General features: G+C 43.9%; 1 protein-coding gene across 1 annotated transcript in view; it reads right to left on the reverse strand.

Moving 5' to 3' along the window:
* Nucleotides 1–17,888: 17,888 nt before the first annotated feature.
* The window catches only part of LOC147700413 (periodic tryptophan protein 2 homolog), a 105,802-nt gene continuing 102,145 nt past the window's right edge, over nt 17,889–21,545 (reverse strand). Inside the window, exons 20-21 of the mRNA XM_086935820.1 lie at nt 20,622–20,696; nt 17,889–18,495 (exon numbers count right to left, since the gene is read on the reverse strand). Coding sequence (XP_086791946.1) covers nt 18,336–18,495; nt 20,622–20,696 — 235 coding nt within the window. The 3' untranslated portion in view covers nt 17,889–18,335. The remainder of the gene's footprint in view (nt 18,496–20,621; nt 20,697–21,545) is intronic.

The following is a 21,545-nucleotide window of genomic DNA, read 5'->3' on the forward strand; positions in this document are numbered from 1 at the left end:
GAGGGTTTTCGCTTCTTTTTCACCCATTTTGCCAGGCGAGTGCTATTGTCCTTCAGACGTAAGACTCAGTAAGTTTAGATATATCACTAGATTCTGTTATTTAGATAAAGGGTGAGTCTGCCTGAGTCTGTTTAATGCTGATCACAGATTGCTGGTAGGCTGAAAGTCTTATGCAGCTGCTGCAGTTAAGAAAGCTCACTAATATCTGTAGCTAATAGAAGCGGTGTACACTGAATGCTGAAGTGTACCTGCCGTGCCTCTAAGATTCACTGAAAGACTGAAGGGGTGTCACGTTCGCGGCAATTGCCGTTCCCGGCCGAAACACATACAGAAAGCCGGATACTCACTTCCGGGCGGAAGTCGGGACCCGGTCCAGTCTTTTGCTGCCGACCTTCCACATCGAAGCACTTCCGGGGGAAACGCTTAAACATCACGTTTCCCGCCGGCTCAGTGCTTCGGATTCCTTCCTGCTTCCGGATACGCTGTTTGTCCTCGGAGCCCGGAGACGTATCGTGGAAGACCCTCGCCGCGCAGGAGCGCACTCTGGTTCCTTCTTTGCGGCGCTGGAGCGCTTGTTTGTTTTCTTTGCATTTTGGTGTTCTTTGCCTTTGCTACGCGCAGGAGCGCTAGTAGGGGTCCTTAGAATACACCGCGCTGGAGCGCTTGTGTATTATCTTTGCCTTTGGTTTTCTTTGCCTTTGTCACGCGCAGGAGCGCCAGCAGGGGGTCGTTAGACTACACCGCGCTGGAGCGCTATTCTTGGGGTTAAGGAATACCGCGCAAGAGCGCTGCATATGGTTTACTTGTACAATTGGGAAGTACCTCACCGCGCAGGAGCGCAGCCTGAGGGTGCAGTTCCTCCTGAACAGGAGCGACATCCTGGAGTACTTTCGCCACCAAGGCGTACCACATCAGGGTTGTACATCAACATTTGATTTGTGCCTCATAGCGCAGGAGCGCTTTACCTTGGTTTTTTCTTTGGAGCTTCAATGATCATCTGAGTTCGGAGGTCAACAAAAGCACTGGTGAGTTCCCTACAGGCTTGTCCTTTTCTGTATGTGTTTAGGGTCTGTGCTGGAAGAGGGAGGTGTGGGCTTTTCCTAATCAGGTCTTTTCCTGTTTCCCCAGTTGACGCCACGGTCTACCCCAGCTCCACACCCACACCAAGCCTCTACGTTCTTTTCTGGCTCCCATCCCTGCGTCCATCCCATCCCTGCTGGGTACCACAGTTCACAAGGGTCAGGTGGGTACAGGGGCGGTGGCTCTTGTCGTCTCTGCGGAATTGCTTCACAAGCAGAGGTAAGTCTTGTGGGGCACCCGACAAGGGGTTATTGCTGATGGATGTCCTAGCTTATATCAGGATTGATATGAGCGAAGATCAGCGGAGCACCGCAGTGTAATTGTATTCTCTGGACTGTCCTAGGATGAGCTAGAATGTGCTAGAACACTGCCAGTGCCATGTCAAGATCAGGCACGTGATCACGGCTATGGAGGATCTATGCACAGTATACAGTGTAGTTGGACCGTTGGAGACGGTTTCTGAACAGTATCATGTGCTGCGGGTATCTTGGACTCACAAAGTCATATTCAATTACATGGCTGGTCAGGAGTTCAGGCACCTTGAATCATTGAGTATCAGATCGGACGGACATTGTCGGCCGCCATTTTAAGGTCAGGGAAGCATGTAAAGGTATCACTCTCCCCTCCTCTATCGCATAGCACAGTCTTTGAATACAGAAACAGCATACAGGTGCAATGTACTATGCTAGATCCAGAATGAAAGTGCCCTGAATCACTGCTCAACAAATTGAAGCGCGCTGGGTAAATCTATAGTTGCAAGACAGTGAAACCGCCATTTTGAGGACCAGTCACTGAACACCTCCATACTTCTGCACCTCTGTGTTAGGTCACGTTTGCAGGAGTTTTGCTTCAGGCTTAGAGATTTCTGAAGGTTCAGGAGGCTCAGTATGCCTTCCTCACATGAAGTAACTAACGGGCAGGACCGCCATCTTGTTTGCAAGCGCGCTCTTACTTGCTTCACCTAGATGCAACTTTTACAACGCAGTGCCTTTACGACGCAACTTTTACAACGCAAACCATTACAACGCATTGCGCTGGGGGGTGCTCTAGGATAGGGAATAGGTTTAATTTACTATCCAACACCTTCCCTACTATCCACGAGGACTGGAGTTGGAACAGTAAATTAAACTATTCACTATCCAGCGCCCCAAAGTACTATGCGTTGTAAAGGCATGCGATGTAAAAACCGCGTTGTAAAGGCATGCGTGGTAAAAGTATGCGTTGTAACGTCATGCATCCCTTGTAGAGTATAGCAGTGTTCTGTGGTATGCTGCAGATCCTTAGAGCACTTGCCACCCAGCTCCGTGAAACCGCGGGTTCAATACGCGCAGATTCCCGCCGTCCCGCTGTCTCTGTCTCGCAGCAGAATCGAGAGACGCGGCTGGGGACGGTGGAGTATGGCGTGGGATCCGCCGGAGGGAGAACAGCAAGGGTGCCGCACTCCTCATATGCAGACCAAATGGCTGGATTGTGGGACCGCTGTGTTCTCTGTGAGTACCGCTACAATATTCCGCCTAGTCGTGACATCAGTTGGTGCGGGAATTGTGAGGAGATGCTGGTGCTGGCATTCCAATCTGAGGAGACGAAGGCTCACGCCGCTATCTTCCTTGATGTCCAAACCAATCTTGAATTGCACCAGTATTGGCATGGAAAGCTATGTCAATGGTCAGAGCTAACAAATTGTGTGCTGGCTGTTTTGAAATTGCCTGTCTCAAGTGTCAATATTGAGAGGGCCTTTTCACAGAAAAAAGTTTACATGGAAAGGTAAGAGCAAGCATACATGACCAAAGACTCACTGAAGAAGTAATGTATGGTGTGCTACAATAAGTTAAATTTGCAAAAATGTATTTGGACTCCATATACACTATACGTACACTATCTATATACGATGCGCTATCAGTACATAAAGCAAGCAATAATAAAAACAAAACATTCCATAAACACTGAAAAACACTGTTGTAACCACTTATAACCGCTGTTTTTTTAAGGTATTGAAATCACTTGAAAACACTGAAACAACCCCACCTGAATTTACCAAAAATAGAAACTGAAAACAGGAAAACCTAAATATCTTCTTTGCATTTGTAGTAGGAGTTTGCTCTTACTAACCAATCAATCAATAAGGATTTATAAAGCGCTACTGTGAGAAGCTGGCCTGGTATATGGTGGACACCTTGCACCAGTTTAGACAACCCATATGGTGATTTAAGAGGTCTTAGACAACCTTAGAAAGCTCTCTAAGTGGTAGCCGAGGAGAGCAGCCTTCAGGCTTAGTCCAGAAGGAGTGTAAAGCGGCTTGATTCACCAGAATGCAATATTATAGTATAGATTTAGTGAAAAAAGAACCACACAAAGTATTTATAAAAATATATATTTATTATATAATACTCTCTAACACATAGAAATATCTCCTACCCAGAGATATGCACAATGCAGACAATACGTCAGCAAAGAAACACAAACAGCATGAAATACACAGTGGCCACAGGGGGAGACCAAACCATATACTAGGAAAGTGGTATAAGAACCACAACAAGTCAAGACAGGGTTGAGAGGACATAGGAGTGCTGGGGACCCAAGGTGAGTAGATAGGGACCCCACAGAGAGCGTGTGCAGTGACCCTCAAGTAGACCCACATGCCGGAGGCACTGAGTCGCGAGAGGACCTCAAGCTGCTCATCAAAAGATGCAGGCCACGATGCACACAATGCAGTGTGCATGAATCTGGTCACTGGTCACTGGAGATGCTCGAGGTTGGGGCTACTTGGAACCTAAAGACCTTCTTGGAAAGAAACCAAAAAGCCTTTGCAACTGCAAGTTGGACGCAGTGCACAGGGGTTCATTTATTGCAACCCCCACGAGGGATACTGGCCTCAAACCTGGTGAGAGGGCAGGGCATTCCTCTGGAGCTTTGGAAAACCACCACCGGTGTTGTAGAGCCCACGGAGTCCAGGTGAGCTCATGATCTGCAAACTAGCTGACTTAGTTGCGGTGTCTTTGATGCTTCACAGGCGCAGGCGATGCAGCGCACTGGAAGGGAGAGGAAGTCAGGCTCAAAAGAAGTCCAGAGTACCCAGAAGTGGTGCCTGATCGGAATCTTATCCCATGATGAATCTGGAGACCTACACCCAGGTAAGTCCCGCTTATGCAAGGGCACTGTCTCACTTAGACCAAGCACACTGCCTTCAGGTTTGCAAAGGCCTGCTATAGGGGTGACTTTTAGGTTTTAAGTTTAGTGACCCTAGAGATGTGAAACCTATATCTTTCGTATGTGGTGCACCGGCTGCAATGGCAGGCTTGTAGTTCCATTTTGAATGGCTCCTTGTAGGTGGCATAATATATGCTTAAGCCCATAGGAGACCTCTGGGGTACCTATGCCCTGGGTACATGGGTACCATATACTAGAGACTGACAAGGGTACCCCAGTATTCAATCTGGGGTGTACCTAAATACTGAATACAACACATTAGGGAGAAAGCAGATAGACTGAAGTCCTGATTAGCAGGATCCCAGTCAGACTAGTCAATAACAGCGTAGCACCAGGCAGAAAGTGGGGGTAGCCAAGGAAGCAGATCCTACTTTCCTACAGCGGCTAATCAGCCAATAGGGTATGCAGGTGCTTGCAGGCCCCACAGGTAAGGATAGACATGGATAGCCCTTCTTCTCAAGTGTACTGCTAAACACTCTTGGTGCTGATTTTATCCCAAACGCCAGTACTGTGAACTGATAATGCTCAATCTTCTCCACAAATCTTAGATATCTTTTGTGCCTTGCATTTATTGGAATGTGTAAATAGGCATCTATTGTTGCCATGTAATCATCATTTTGCAACTGTGGTATGACCTTTTGTAATGTTGTAATCTTGAACTTTTGTGTCTTTATAAATTTGTTTATGAACCGGAGGTCTAGAATTATTTGTAGCGATCCGTCTACCTTAGGGATAAGGAAACATGCTAACTTCCATTGCTGATTTCTTGTCTTGGGACTTTTTGAATTGCTTGTTTGATCAGCAAATCTTTGACTTTCTTGAAGAGTAGAGTTGTTTCCTCCTTGGAATGGACCTTCAGTTTTGGTCCCCTTGCGGGTGGTAATTTGATTAGTTCTAGGCAATATTACAATTGCATAATGTTTAGTATCCATTTGTCTGAAGTCTTCTTTCTCCACTCCTGGAGAAAGTTTTTTATTCTGCCTCCTACTGGTGTTGTGTGTAAAAGACGTATGTGTTTGTTTCTGCCTTTCACTGATGGTGGTCGTGAAAGGTATTCTGTTTTTGTTAAGTCACTTATTTGTGGGGGTTGAGCTTCCTCTGTGTGGCTGTCCTCTTCATCTGGCTCTTCCCCGGCTGATGGCCCTGTTGTTGATACTATAGAACAAAACAAGAACCACTGCTGAGAAGCAAAGGTGATTCATCCCGTGCGCCTGAGTGAAGTACGGAAGCCTTTTTCTCCACCGCGGCGGATCAGCCCCCGTCCAGGAACAAGAAGAGACATGGAACCCTTGGCGAGTTAGAAGCCATCGCTCCAGCAGCCCCCGCGTGTACTTCATGGTTGGAAATACCTTGGTTCTTCGTGCCATTCTATCCTTTCACGTTTGGATCATTGATCAAGTGGTTTAAGATCCCTTTTTGGTCCTGAGGAGAACCCCGCCACTAATAGGGGTTCGAAACGCGTCGACCACCCTAGCCCCGTATCTGGTTGATATTCATTGTGTCACAACGGTCCTTTCACCATCAGTAAGAGATGTGGACACTCTTTCTAAATTGCGATCTGCAAAGACTCTAAAAAACTGTGAAATCACAAAAGGATTGCTTCCATTCATTCACGACCGATACGCGGACCCATTGTCTTTTTAGTTTAGACCATTTTGTATGAATGTGTTTTGTATGACTGAAGTGTGCAAATGTCTTTTTTGTTATCCACGTTATTAATGTATATATTGTATATAAAATTGTTTGTATTTCCATGCACTAAAATATAGTGTTATAAAAAAGTGAAAAAATCAAAAAAAATAAATTTTGTATGTTGCTATACGTTAAGCAGGTTGTTTGTGCTTGATTCAAAACAGCTACTTGTACTAATCTTTTGTTGGCCAAAGGAACTTCTCAGCAGTGGTTCTTGTTTTGTTATATAGTTCTGGTTTGACTCAGCCGCGCTGAGTTAGGAGTCAAGGCCCTAGTGTGTTTTTTGCCTGTTGTTGATACTGCCAGTCTTGTTGTGTTGTGGCAGACTGGTTGCCACCCTAGAAACCCTGCCGTGAACTTCCCGCCTGGAAGCTGCCTCTTGCTAAAGGAATTGCATGAAAAGAATGTTCCCCTTCGCATTCCATCTCGATACTGCAGTGTGCCAAGCGACTGCAGTATTGTTGTCTTCTTTCAATTGGTTGAGCGTTTCATCCACTGAGCTTCCAAACAACTGCTCCCTGTTGAATGGAATGAACCTGGACTTCTGGCTTGAACCAAGTGATTCTCAAGAGTGTGATGCCCATCATCAACTGGCGGCATGCTGTATCAGCCTCCAATGCAGTTTAGGTAAGTGTTGGCGATATTCTTGCCCCTTTCTGCCAGATGTGCTGCCCTCTTTTGGTATTGATCAGAGAGGTGCTTCATGAGTTCACTCATCTCCTCCCAGTGTTGACAGGCGAGCCAATTGCGTAGTGCATTTGAATTAGCAATGCGCCACTGACTGGCAGCACTCCTTTCGAACTTGCGCCCCATGAGGTCAATTCTTTTGCTCTCATTAGCCGGAGGTTGATGCGATGTTGGCTCTATCCCTTGCTGTAGATGTCATGATGGAATCAGCAGGTACAGTGCTCTTAATATAAGCAGGGCCCTTGGAAGAATATTTATATTTCTTCTAAGCCCTTGGAGTCGCTCCTCTACGTGTGGCCGGTTGCTTGAATGCTTCGTTCCCCTGGTAGAGGGCACTAGGGAGCATGGGTAGGAATTGACTTGGCACCATTGTTTCTAACAGAAAACATGATTGTGGTTAGATTCTTCCAGCTGCACCCCTTATATGTCAGCTGCATGCTTTATCACCTGGCTATACATCCCAATGTCATCCAGAGGCAAAGACGTCGACTGATAACTGTTTCCAAGTCTTGGCACTGTGATTCATTGCATTCAGAGTCCTCTGAACATGGATACATCCCTGCCTGTTGTTCGCCTTTCTATTAATTGAAGAGTTCTTCCTCCTCTTCTTGAGGCTCAGGTGTTAGTAGAGGTTGGAATTCTTCGACAGCATTCTCTGTCTGCTCCTTTGAAGTCAAAGTTTTCGGTGATATTCTGAACCCTTTCAGACTCGCATCAAAGCCCTTATCTGGAAAAGGGCAGCCATTTCGGCCTCGAGGTGCCTCTTTTTCTCCATCTTTGCATCCCGTTCTTTTGGGTCGAGGCTCGGAGTCTTCCTCTTCGAAGATTCTTTCGATGTGTTGGCCCTTGAGCTTCAGTGTTCGGCTCTTGGCTGGTCTACTTTCGATGCTGAAACTTCCTTTCCTCGCCCATCCTTCGACGACTTGGGTTTCTCCGTTTTCCCTCCACCGGAGTCCGCCTCGATGGATCCTGGGACTCCTGGTCTTAGGGTGTGCCTGCGGTTGGTGAATGCTTTGACAAACAAGTCATATGGGTGATCGCAGGGGGCCATTTTATAAATGGAGAAAAATCCACACTATGCTCTGTATATGGGAGTATTCTAGATGATCCGTATGTTATTGATTGCTTATCCAATGAACTGACCCACTGGTCGTTGCCAATAGTTTTATCTGGGAATTGAATATCAATTTGCCTAGTGAATGGGATATGGGCAAACATCAAAAATATACCGGTCAGAGTATTTCGAGCTCTAGAAGGAATATGTAAAGATCACAGGTTTACTGATGTTTGGAGTAGGAAGAGACCTCTAGAGCATGGGTACACATATTATTCAGCCCCGCATGGTTCGCATGCCTGGTTGGACTATTTCTTTATTTCGAGTACACATACACTGAATTGTAAAATTGAACGATATCCGCGCTGTCTCTCAGATCATAACCCTTTAGTGCTGGAGATGCAGGGAGTGGGGAGGGAAAGTAAAACTTATTGGAGTTTTGATTGGGCCTTGTTGGCAAACGATGATTATTGTACACACATGAAATGAAATGAATTTGTACTTGTAAAGCACACTTATACCCCAACCGGGGTTTCCTGGCGCTGTACGCATACCACTGTGGAACCCTTCCTGGCTTTTCCCTGTGAAATATCCACTCCTGGGCACCCCCAAGGTGAAGCCAGGCATCCCAGCGCTGTTGGGGCAGTTGTGGAGATTGAGCAAGCTATTGCCCAGAGATGCAGAGTGGGACCCATGATTAGAATAGGCACCGAGGCGAGAATTATCAGGTCCGAGGAAATTGAGCCCAAGACCCACCGAGGCAGGAATTGAGCCCTGGTCCCGGGCTAGACCTCTGCATCAGGGTCTGCCGCTCTAACCATTGAGCCACACTTCTCCACACATGGGAACGAGATTCTGATATTTTTTAAAGAGAATACAGGTAGTGCATCAATAGGTGTGGTTTGGGACAAGTTGAAGGCTTGCATACGGGAAATACGTTGAGGTTTTCATTGAGCCGGGGGAAGGAAGAAAAACAATAGATACAAATCAAACAAGATATTCTAGTTGCTGCAAAGGAGAATCTGGTTAGAGTCGTCCAAAAGGAAGGAGAAACAGAGGAGGCCAAACTAGTGGTAATCTCAGCAAGGGCGGCGCTTAATGAGATCTTTGATAATAGGGCAGCAGAAAAGTTTACAGTTCGGAGGAAAGAAATGCATGAATGTAGTGAGCATGCAGGGCATCATCTGGCTGTGAGAGCAAGAAAGAAAAGTATGGTAAATGAAGTAAGAGAAATTTGAGACCCCATCTTCAGAGTAGTCTCCGAGCAATGTAAGGTCAGAGATGACTTTAGGATGTATTATCAGCTCCTATATACGGAAAGCATTACAACCAGCCCAGCGAAGATAGCTGACTTTCTGAAAGGAATATCTTTAAGTAAACTGACTATAGAAGAAAAAGATTATTTGAAAGGGGAATTACAATGGGAGGAGATCCATTCTGCATTGTCTATCCTTTGGCAAGCCTGCAGGGACCGATTCGATTCCTGTAGAATATTATAAAATGATTGCGCCTCAAATAAAAGAGCAGATGACTGATTTATTCAATCAAATTTATTGTGGAGCCCCGCCCCCCTTAGCTCAGGTGATACCAAAGATTGTCTCCAATCAACAACATGGTTTTATCCCAGGGAGGGGCTCTACAGACCATATTAGGAGAGTGATCACACTTTTTGACGCAGTACAAGTGTCAGGGGACCCTATGGCTTTGATTTTATTGGATGCAGAAAAAGCCTTTGATAGGGTCTCCTGGCACTTTCTCTGGCAGATGATGGGTGTTGAATCAGGGTTTTTACAGGCTTTAAAAGCCCTATATTATAAGCTGGAACCAATATTTTTGTCACAGGCGATACAACTGAAAATATTGAGATTACACATGGGATGAGACAAGGGTGTCCCTTGTCCCCCCTTTTGTTTGCGCTGTATATCGATCCTTTTATAGGTAAATAAGAGCAAAATGCAGCAATTCCCCCACTGTTAGTGCAAGAATAAGGAAATAAAATCCTAGCATACGCGGACAATATAGCGTTGGTGAATCCTAACCCAGAAATTGCTCTTAAGATAATTGAAAAGGAAGCTGCTTAATTTGGGGAGAGCTCAGGATAATCTTTGAACAAAGACAAGACCCATATTATCAAGAACGATAAGATTTCAATGGTTGATAAGCGAGTGGTTAAAAAAGTGCTGTATGTGGGTGTGTGCATTTTATCTGTAGTAGACGAAATTGTCAAAAATAATCTTGACCTCCTTATAGGGAAAACGAAAAAGAGCTCTTTAGCTTGAACCACTTACATCTTACAATTGGTGGGAGATGCAATATAAAAAAGATGGGTTTCTTTCCTAAAATATTGTATTTTTTTTAGATATTGGCTGAAGACATTTGGCGTCATGTTCTCAAGGTTTTTATGGGCCTACTCCAAACCTAAAAGGGCACTGAAATATCTATAATTTCCGAAAGAAAAGGGAGGGTGGACTTTAGCAAATCTCAAGTTGCATTATTGGGCCACTATGTTACAATATAGTACTATATTACTTCGGCAACCACACACTAATAAGGTGCAAGAATATATTCTCTCTACCTATCAGTTGTTGATTAGCAATGAAGCTTGGGGTTGCCTCTAAAGACAACTAAAGTTTAGCAACTATAAAAAGTCTGATTTAAGTGCCTTTTGGGTGCTTATAAGGTATGGACATTGGTGCATAGATTGATGGGAATAGGAAGGGTGAATTTTTATACTCCTCTTCCTTTAGAATAATCCGAATCTCCCTCAAATTTTTACGGACCAGTGTATTCAAAGGTGGTCACAAATAGGCATGGATAAATTCGTTTTTTTTAAATCCTCACGCGAGTATTGCTACATTTGAGGATTTAAAGAATGAGTTTGGTATCAGCCATAAGGAGTTCTTTAAGTATCTCAAAGTAAGGGATTACCTACAGCGTAAGGGGGGTGACCCTGTGGGTTTCGGTAGAAATGAATTGGTGGAGAAATTAATATCTCGGAGTAAGAGCAGCATCGGGATATTATATCATATTCTAAATTCTAAGATGAAGGATGATCTTGATAAATTTTCTTTAAAATGGCAAGAGCAATTGATAACGGATTCAGATTATTAGAAAGCTTTTACTCTATCCCAAACTGGCTTTATGTCAGCTAATTTGCAAGCACAGTTTTTTAAGACCTGTTTTTAGCCAGATTATACACCATCCTGGATAGCTAAATGGGGGGTGGGGGGCGGGGGGGGGGGGGGGCAAAGGAACTAGATGTCCCTGGTGTTCTCGGTCTTGTGCGGACACAGTACTCGTTTGCCACCTGCAGCACTCTAAATTCTCTAAAATATGAAATCACAATCTATTCCGCGGGTAAATTGGAAATAAAAGTAAGTCTGACCCCAAGCTTGATTCTACTGGGACCGGCTTGGTTGGACCCGAACCCTCCAACATTTCAACAAACGTTGGGTTAATTTGGAAAAAGCAGCTTATGCTGGAAAGGGAAGACATGCTAGGAAGAAAGGAATTAGAATATGGGGACAGATGATTTACCATGCTTGGCTTTTTAGAGGGGATGTACATATATTGTCTGCCTGAGCATAATGCATTATGAATCACATGAGGCCCATAATCAAGTGGGTCAGATGGTATTCTATGCGTGTGAGTTTGACTTCTTGGAGGGGTCTTATGTATATTGCTTATGTCAGCATTATGCACTTTAAAATCCTTGATGTATTTTTTGCTTTGGGGAGTAAATCGTCAGAGCAAGATTATGACTCTGTATATATGTATGAGTTTATATCATTCCATGTGGAAAGTACTGAAGGCATGAGGCCCGTAAGAAAAGGTCGTTTATGGTCTTATATGTGTATGACTCTGGTGTCTTGGAGGGGCCTTATGTTTGATATCTATCTCAGCACAATGCACTTTAAATCCTAGGAGATGGTTTTTTTAATGAGTAAATTGTTAAAATGTTAGACCGAGAGTTTGACTCAGTATTAATTTAGTAATTTATAGTATGCCAAGTGTAAAGTGTGGTAGACGCCTGAGAATGGATAGCTCAGTTGTGGTCACTTTGGAGCGTGTGGGGCGGGCGTCATGTTTGTATTTATTTTTTTAAACCTTTCCGTATTAGAGATCTTTCTGCAAGCATGGGGACCCCCATGGCGGAAAAACGAATCTGAAGATGGCGATCAAAGGGGACACCAACAAACAAAAATCTAAAAGTAGTGGAGAATTCTGGATCCACCCAGTAAATGGTAGAATAATGCACAACATAAGAATCCAAATCTGATGTGGTAGCTGGAATGTGTAAGAGTAACTAATAGTGAGGTGGGGATGAAAGGGGAAGTCTAGGTTGATGTTGGAGTTTCAAGACAGGAAACCAGAGAATGGTGGGTGATGGTGAACAGGGACATAGGATAATCAAATGTGGCCGACCAAGGAGCAGCCATGGAGCATCCAAGCGACATGGGTGAAGTGTGGAACAAGGGGAGACTGGGACAGATGGAGGGAAGTGTTAAAAAGACAGATACTCCATTTCATGTAGATTAAGTATCTTTTATTGAGCACAGCATCGTCCAGTCAGTTTCCAGGCTAATTGTCTCCACCTGGAGCTGACACTCTAAGTGACATCATATAATTCCTTAAAGAGAACAGCTAACAGATTATAACACATCCCCTCCCCAATAAATCAAAGGAAACTGCGCAACAAGAAATCTGAAAAAGGACGACCAAATAAAGAAAAGGAAAAGTCAGATTAGAAACAGTAAAATTACATAAAAAGAACTATAAAAGAACTGTAATTCAGGACATAATATAATCTTTAAATTTCATGGGCAAATGACGTTGTCTACTAGAAAAGTGGCTATAACTAGAACCAGCAGACGTTAAATCAGTAGAAGAGGTTCCAGCACACTGATCACGAGAAAACGATTCAACATCATTATGAGTACAGCTTCGAGAATTTGAAGAACTAGAATCATTCTTCAAACATTTGACCAATCTGGACATGCTCCAAACACTACCGTTGCTAACTTTCACAACATTTTTCTTAATGGAGACAATCGTAAAAGGACCCATGAAGGTACTTTTGCCCTTAAACGTGTGCCTAGGATTCTTTATCAAAACCTTGTCTCCAACATTCCACTTCTTCCCTTTCACACACATTTTAGAATCATATCTAGTTTTGTATTGACTCTGATATATTAAGATCTTGTTCTTTTTTACATCAGCTGATAAAGCTTCACCATCCATTATTGGCATCCAAACAGGATTCAACTTGGAGATCACCTTCCTGCCCCTAAGGCTTCAAAAGGAGACGTTAAAGTAACAGCATTAGGTGTGGTCCTATGTGCCCACAAGGTATCTCTTAAGATTTCTTTAAGAGACAACCTGGTATCCAATGCACGTTGAAGGCAAGTTTTGACCAACCGGTTCATTCTCTCCGCTAAGCCATTAGCCTGAGGAGAATATAGTGCAGTTTTTTGATGAATCACACCACAACCTTTAAGAAAATCACTCATATCACTAGAGACGAATTGCACACCATTATCGGTTATCAGAACTTTAGGTAGGCCTTCAAAAGCAAACACTCCCTTTAGGAACTCAATAACAGATTTGGTATTCACAGAAGGAGTACACTTTGTTATCACCCATTTGGATGTGTAATCTACCAATAAAATGACAAAACGTTCACTTGGTGGTAACAGATCAAATGGTCCCATGATGTCTAAACCTAACTTTGTCCAAACAACCTCAGGTGTTTTTACTGGTGATAAGGGTGTGCGATTGGTTGCATAAGACTTGTCATTAGACGCACACAAGGTGCAGTCTTTAACTACATTCTCAATCATACGGTCCATAGTAGGCCACCAGTATCTTTCTCTCACTCTAGCTTTGGTGAGGCTCCTTCCAAGATGACCCTCATGAGCAGTGTTTATAGTTTTGTCTCTATATTCAACTGGAGGAATAACCCTCAGACCTCTCAACAAATTATCCCCCACAAAGGAAATTTCATCTTTGACAGACCAATATGCTTTCATCTCATGATCCAAAGATTTATAGTCTGGCCAACCTGGACTTATCCAAGTTTTGAGCTCAGAAAAAAATCCTGTCTTTAGTCACACCATCCTTCCATTCATCTTTGGTCAGTGCACTTTCAGCAACCCAAAATACACATTCTTCCTTGACATCACCACTGCTACCCTCCAGTGGTAATCGCGACAAACAGTCAGCAGATTTGTTATTTGACCCGGGTATGTATTGTACGACAAAATTATACTCCTGTAATCCCTCACTCCAACGTTTAATTCTAGGCGTTAAGTGTTCACTATGCCTGCAAGAAAAAATTTGAACTAGTGGTCTATGATCAGTTCTTACCAAAAATGGAATTCCCCATAAGTAAAACTTAAAGTGTTGAACAGCCCAAAAAACACTAAGTGCTTCCCTTTCAATGCAAGAATAGTTTGCCTCCGCCTGCTTAAGTGCTCTAGAAGCAAATGCGACCGTACTTTGTTCACCATTTACAACCTGGGAAAGTACTGCGCCCAAACCCTTTAGGCTAGCATCAGTGGTTAAAATTGTTTTTTTGTTCACATCGAAGTGTTCTAAAGTAGGCATTTTTTCAATTTCCTCCTTGATCTTTTCAAAAGCTTTTTGGCAATCTTCTGACCACACAAAATGCACACCTTTCTGGAGTAACATCCTAATGGGTTCAGTCACACTGGCAAATCCTTGAACAAATTTAGCGTAAAATTCCGCAAGTCCAAGGAATGATCTCACTTGATCTTTATCGCTAGGTACAGGAGCCTTCTTAACACATTCCGCCAGCTCTAACTTTGGTTGTATCCCCGCACCAGAAATCACGTGACCAAGGTATGTAACAGTCTCAACACCAATTCGACACTTCTCTTTTTTTACAGTTAACCCCTTCTCCTTCAATCTTTCCAAAACTTTAAGCAATGTCTTACTATGTTCAATCTCTCCCTTCCCGTAAATTAAAATATCATCTTGAAAGAACATGATGTTGCCAATTCCATTTAAAACTCTCTTCATGACCCTCTGAAAACATGCAGCCGCCGATGCCAATCCAAAGGGCATTCTCTTGAAACAGTAAGCACCCAAAGGTGTCACAAACGATGTGAGATGCCTAGACTCCTTGTGCAAAACAATCTGGTGGTAAGCGGACGATAAGTCCAAAACACTAAAAACACATGCACCCTTGAGGGTACTAAGTGACTCTGAAATATTAGGTAACGGTTGCCTATCGACCCAAATCCACTGGTTTAACCCCCTCAAATCCACACACATCCTAATTTTGGTCCCCCATCCTTAGGGGCCAAAACAATGGGGGCCAACCATTCTGATGCCTCTATCTCCTCAATCACATCCAATTTCAGTAATCTGTCCAACTCCTGCTTCAAGGGATCCATCATCATGTTTGGAACCTTCCTTACTTTGTAAACACAAGGTATGGCTTTATTTTTTAAAATAATTTTGTGCTCGAAACCCTTAAGACACCCCAAATCCTCAGAAAATACTTCAGGATTTTTTTTTAAATACACCCAATTCTGATTGTCAACAGCACCAGCATCACTATCACTATCGATCAACATAACTTGATCTTTAGGATCCTTGGCAGATGGATTAAGCGTGATCCCCAAATCACGTTGATGTCTCCAACCCAAAAGGTTGTTACCCCTCATAGCTACATAAACCTTACCAAAGGCCTTTCTGTCCTTGAATTTAATACTAGCCTCTATGTAACCAAGAACATTAATGTTTGCTTTAGCATAGCCAACTGGATTTATGTCAGGTGGAATCAAAGCAATTTCATCTAACCCCACAACCTCATCCCATTCTTTGTTGCCTATCATGGTGTAAGGAGACCCTGAATCAGCCAAGACCACAAATTTGAAATTATTCACCATGATGTCACACTCAGGCATAGAAATTTTGTCAGCATCAATCATACCATCTTCTTCCCTGATGCTAGACACTACAATGCATACAGCATCAGAAATTTTTTTTTCCGGAGCCCGCATTGACTTACAGACTCGAGCGTAATGTCCCTTAATACCACATTTCATGCACACAGCATCTTTTGCATAGCATTGTGGATAACTCGAAATATGCGTGAAACTCCCACATCTCATACACTTAGGTTTGAGTGAATCCTTACTTCCTTTTTCATCACTATTTACTTGAGACTTTGCAAAATTACGTGTGACTACATCCTTGTCATTTTTTTAAATTTGTCATTAGTAATAACCTTACTCACACTCACACGTTGCTCAGAAGTGTGTTCATCATTAACAACATGAATCTCACTTTCTAACTCTTTCTTTTCTTCATGACCTCTTTTTATCTCTTTTACCCAAGATGAAGTATTTTCCATACCTTCAACAATTTTAATGGCTTCATCAAGAGTAGGATTTTTAGATAAAAGTTTATCTTGTACTCGAGAACTATTTGTGCATCGCACTAATTGATCCCTGACTAAGGAATCAGATAATTCCTCAAACACACACGTACGTGCTAGTGTTTTAAGGGAAGCTACATAACTTTTGACACGTTCGGTAGAACCCTGTGTCCTTGTAAAAAACCTGTGTCGTTCTAAAACAATATTTATGCGAGGACCAAAATATGTTTGTAGCATCATCATTGACATTTCATATACATCACAAGGCTCACCCTCACCATTTCCAATCGTGAGTAAATCCATACTATCATATATGTTACGTCCCTCTACACCCAAATTATGTAAGAGAATAGCCTGTTTTCTGACTGCAGAAAATTTTTCTCCACCAATGTCTAGAATGTAGGAGTCAAAAAGATTTCTCCATCGCTTCCAGGGTAAAATGGGATCTCCTTTTTCAGAAAGAAAAGGAGGAGGCTGTGACATTGAAGTGGACGTAGCCATAATAAGGGAATTATGAAATGGTGAGGTCACAAGTTATAATAGTTAAGAATACTGAAGAAAAGAAAGGGGAAAAAAATAAATAAATAATGATGAGCAGTCCTAGAATAAAAACAAATTGTACATGTGTGATGATGATCCAGATGATAAATGGTAAAAAAAATAATGCTTGTGGTAATCCTGGTAAATAAGATAATGTTTGTGGTAATTCTGGTAAACAGTCTTATATCCTGGTAAACAGTCTTATATCCTGGTAAACAGTCTTTGTTAAACTCGAAGTAAATCCCAAAAGAAAATAAATAATACCCTAAAGTAGATGAAATGTCACAGTTTTAATCCCAGAAGAGAAAGCTGACACGATCTGTATTAATAGCCAGCCCGTAACGATGTAAAAATCTAACAGGCGAAGCCATGGTGACAGATCTGAAAAGCCGTAGATCGTATTTGAAGTTTTACACTTTTCTCTTCAATAGTCAGTAAACCCAAGATGGCGCTCACGTTTTAGCGTAGGGTCACGTTCGGTTCAATCAGGCGTGTTGACGTAGGCTCTGTCACCCTTCGCATAGAAAGAAGAATTCCAGCAGAGACGCGCGCAGGCAAAGACGCGCGCATGGAACGTCTTCAAGCACTCGAGGGAAATGGAGGCTCACGAGCCCATGGAACCTTCCCGACAAGTTGAAAAATGCGGGGCAGTTGCAAGCACTACGAAGTACACGAGTGTACAAAGGTAAAGAAATACCTTGAATGTTGAACACGACGTCCAGACTGTAAGGCTGCTGTAAGGTTGAAATCATTCACAGTCTAAAAGTCTTTTTTCTTGTTCTTCAGTCAATGAAAAATTGATTAAAAGTCCAAATAAATCCAATAAAAGATGTTGGGGAATTGATGCTGTAATCCACTTGTCCCCAATCAAGTTAAGTCGTCCTCGTCGCCATTGTTAAAAAGACAGATACTCCATTTCATGTAGATTAAGTATCTTTTATTGAGCACAGCATCAACGTCCAGTCAGTTTCCAGGCTAACACGAACTGTCTCCACCTGGAGCTGACACTCTAAGTGACATCATATAATTCCTTAAAGAGAACAGCTAACAGATTATAACAGGAAGCAGTGTAGGGGCTGTGAAATTCTGCCCTGGAACTTGGGCTGCATTGAAAAAGTCAACTGGACATCCAAACCCGTGAACAATCACACACACTGAACACTTCCAACTGGGTCTAAAAGCGACAGAGTATGAATTAACAAAATGTGAAAAAGAGAACAAGAAGTAAGAAATCACGTTTTATTGACCATTACGCAATCAGCCACTATGAGGGCCACTTTAGTCTGAGTCTTTCCAAGGCCAGTCGCAATGACAGGTTAAGGAGGCACTGCTGTGAGGGTAAGGCCCTCCATAATGAGGGAACAAAGCAGTGCTTTCACCAGCACCACTGGCTCCTTAGTCCAGGCTGCCTCTTCCTCATTAACAAGAAGGAAAGCAGAACAGGCTCTCAAGTCTTTCCAAGATCCCAACAAAGTATTAATAGGGGGCAAGACAAGCGCCAGCGGTTCAGTCCTTCCGAAACACCTCTCCTTCCTTACAAAGATGATATGTGGGACTTCGGACCTTCTCAGGCCCCCACTTCACTGTTAGGGAATCCGTCTGCTCTGCTGCAGCCACTCCGAGCTCTTTCTCGGACAGTGTCCAGGGCTGTATTAGGTGCTGTTGGTCTTAGATCTGTACAAGTTCATCCTCTGACTGATCTTCCATGCTGGAGTCTGATCCTTCTACCTCCTCTTCATCACTTACGGGAGCATCCGCTACGCGCTTCATCCCTCTTTGGCGTGAAAGGGCCAGGGCGTACTTCATGTTGAAGCGATTCCAATCACAGCTGTAAAAAAAACGAAAGCATACAGTGAGAACAGGGCAGAGTCAGCTGAGCAGAGGTGATGAAGGAACAAAAAGCGGACAGTCTGAGATGCTAAGGAAAAAAGAGGTAATGAAGGGCAGTGGGATGTGCAGGACTGGGAGCAAGCAGAAAAGAACAAAGTGGGATAAACAGGAATGAGAAAGGGGAATAAGACAGCAAGATTTGAAGTGCTGATGAGAACACAGAGTAATGCACAATAATGAAGCGAGAGAAAATGCATGGATATAACAGGCTCTCACAATGGATAGTCTACAAAAATGAGGAGGAGGAAGACAGAAAAGGATGAGGAGGAATAGGAAGGATATGGATTGGGTTGCGAAGGCATAGAGAAAAGAACAGGACAGAGAAGAGGGTAGAGATGAGCAGGGATATTATTAAAGAAACGGAACTAAAGAGAAAAGCAGGAATGAGGAGACAAAGGAAAAAAGAAAGAGTGAGATGTCCCTAGCTGATCAGGAGAATAAGTAAAAGATGGGCCAGGAGGAGAACAGGGAAGAGTGATATGAATAGGGCAGATGGCAATACAACAGAAAGATAAACAGTCGGGCGGAGATGAGAGATTGAAAAAGTGAATGAGGAGGACAGCAAATGAAGGGGAGATAAGCAGGAGAAAGGCAGGGCTAAGGGAGACTAGCAAGGCGGATGTGAATAAGGCAGCATTAAAAGTGGAAGAAGACCAGGGAGTGAGATGTCGAGGAGACTAGGAGGCGAAACCCCTCTCTCCCAAAGGGTCCCTAGCTCGTCCACTGAGCCATTCTCCACCACCAGAGGCCAGCCCCCTCACTGCCTGCCTACTGGGGGACAAGACTACACCCACACACAGTGTACGTTTATTAGCATTTTGATCATAAATACTCTTCAAGGACCCTTTGTCGGACTACCTAAGTGATCAACTTACCAAACATACGTTCTAAAACAATGAGCCCTGAAATCATAGGGAATGTGCAGTGAACTAAAAATGAACTAAAATGTAGAACAGCTTCAGAAACCTGTTACTGGCATGATCAGCACACCAAATCAGGCAGGAAGAACACAGGCAGGCACGAAGAACACAGGCAGATAAGAGGCACTGGGTAAGAAATAAAGCAATGAGCAGCAGAAGTGGATGATGGCTCAAAAAAAGAAAAAACATGAAAGGTAAATACAGTTCACGAAAAGAACGTGCAGTTACGAGCAGCTGAGCTGGCAGGTACAAAGCAGGCATAGCCAGTGGCAACACAAACAACCCCTTCAGTCCTCCTCAAAGTACAGAAAGGTTCTCACAGAGCAGTTTTGCACACGCAGGAAGCCATGGATAGCTTCCCAGCAGGCACCCTTAAAGCAGCTGAGCACACACACAGTCACAGAGCGCACTTATTCACACAGGCAATCACTGAGGAGCTGCACAAACAGGCAGTCCCAGAGAAGAGACAGATGCAGGCAGTCCCAGAGGCAGATGCAGGCAGTCCCAGAGGCAGATGCAGGCAGTCCCAGAGGCAGATGCAGGCAGTCCCAGAGCAGAGGCAGATGAAAGTCCCAGAGCAGAGGCAGATGCAGGCAGTCCCAGAGCAGCAGCACATGCAGGCAGTCCCAGAGCAGCGGCACATGCAGGCAGTCCCAGAGCAGCTGTACATGCAGGCAGTGCCAGAGCAGCAGTACATGCAGGCAGTCCCAGAGCAGCGAAACATGCAAGCAGTCCCAGAGCAGAGGCACATGCAGGCAGTCCCAGAGAAGAGGTGCATGCAGGCAGTCCCAGAGCAGATGCATACATAACTGGTCCAAGAGCAGAAGCACATGCAGGCAGTCTCAAAGCAGCTGCACATGCAGGCAGTCCCAGAGCAGCTGTACATGCAGGCAGTGCCAGAGCAGCAGTACATGCAGGCAGTCCCAGAGCAGCGAAACATGCAAGCAGTCCCAGAGCAGAGGCACATGCGGGCAGTCCCAGAGAAGAGGTGCATGCAGGCAGTCCCAGAGCAGATGCATACATAACTGGTCCAAGAGCAGAAGCACATGCAGGCAGTCTCAAAGCAGAGGCACATGCAGATAGCCACATAACAGCCTTGTATACACAGGTCAGAGAAACCGCAAATGGTTACAACTTCACTTACAGTTTAGAAACATCTTCCAAGTGGTTCTGGATGCTCTTCTGCAGGGCCTGTATGGTGGGGAGGAGCGATCCTGACCTGGATGAGGAGAAAGCAAAGTCAATTCTTCAGTGGCCAGAAGCATGAGGAGTGAGTGGACAGGGGGGTTTACTAGGCCCGCTGTCAAACTTTGCCTTCTTCTGATTTCACTCATAAAATCAGTTACAAATTGACAAACTAGCCAACATTTCACCAGTGAAAAACATGTGCATGTAAAATGAGCATCAGATCTTGTTAACAGACAGCGGATGGATGAAATGAGACGGTCATACCACACCCCACGACCACCACAACATATATTGTTTAATGGTGATATTTTTCTTGTCAATTCCTTGTTATTCATACTTTTGAGTATAATACATTCTCAATAAAAATAATTATACATTTGGAGTATTCATTACAATAAAGCAACATAATCAGCTAGCACAAAGAGTCCCTGCTGATACTGTGATAACATTTATTGCCTTATCTGGGATTCAAATGAAATGCTGGTGGTAAATTCCCTAGCAGGTGAGGCTCCCAGCTCCCTAGGATAGACATATCTAAATGTTAGGCACACGCTGCTCCAGCCATCTTGTTCCCAAAGACAGAACAGAAGGACCTTTGACCCCGGCTACTAATGCACTCCCACTTTTCGGTCCCCTTGGACACCTCACAACCACGTGAGAATATTTTGGAAGTCCACCATGGCGCGTGCCCCCTAGACATGCCATAGAGACTTAGTCCGTCTCTCTCACCTTTAACAGGAGCACCGCCCTTGGCTCTGCCCAGCACTGACATTCCCTTCCATACATAGAGCCATGCAATTTGTTTTTACCTTATTTTCTCAACTTTTGCTCTCTGCCTCATCAAGCAGTTTTTCGAGCTTACTGGCTGTTAATTCCTGAG

Source organism: Lissotriton vulgaris, chromosome 8 (genome assembly GCF_964263255.1).
Source record: "Lissotriton vulgaris chromosome 8, aLisVul1.2, whole genome shotgun sequence".
Classification (NCBI taxonomy): Eukaryota; Metazoa; Chordata; class Amphibia; order Caudata; family Salamandridae; genus Lissotriton; species Lissotriton vulgaris.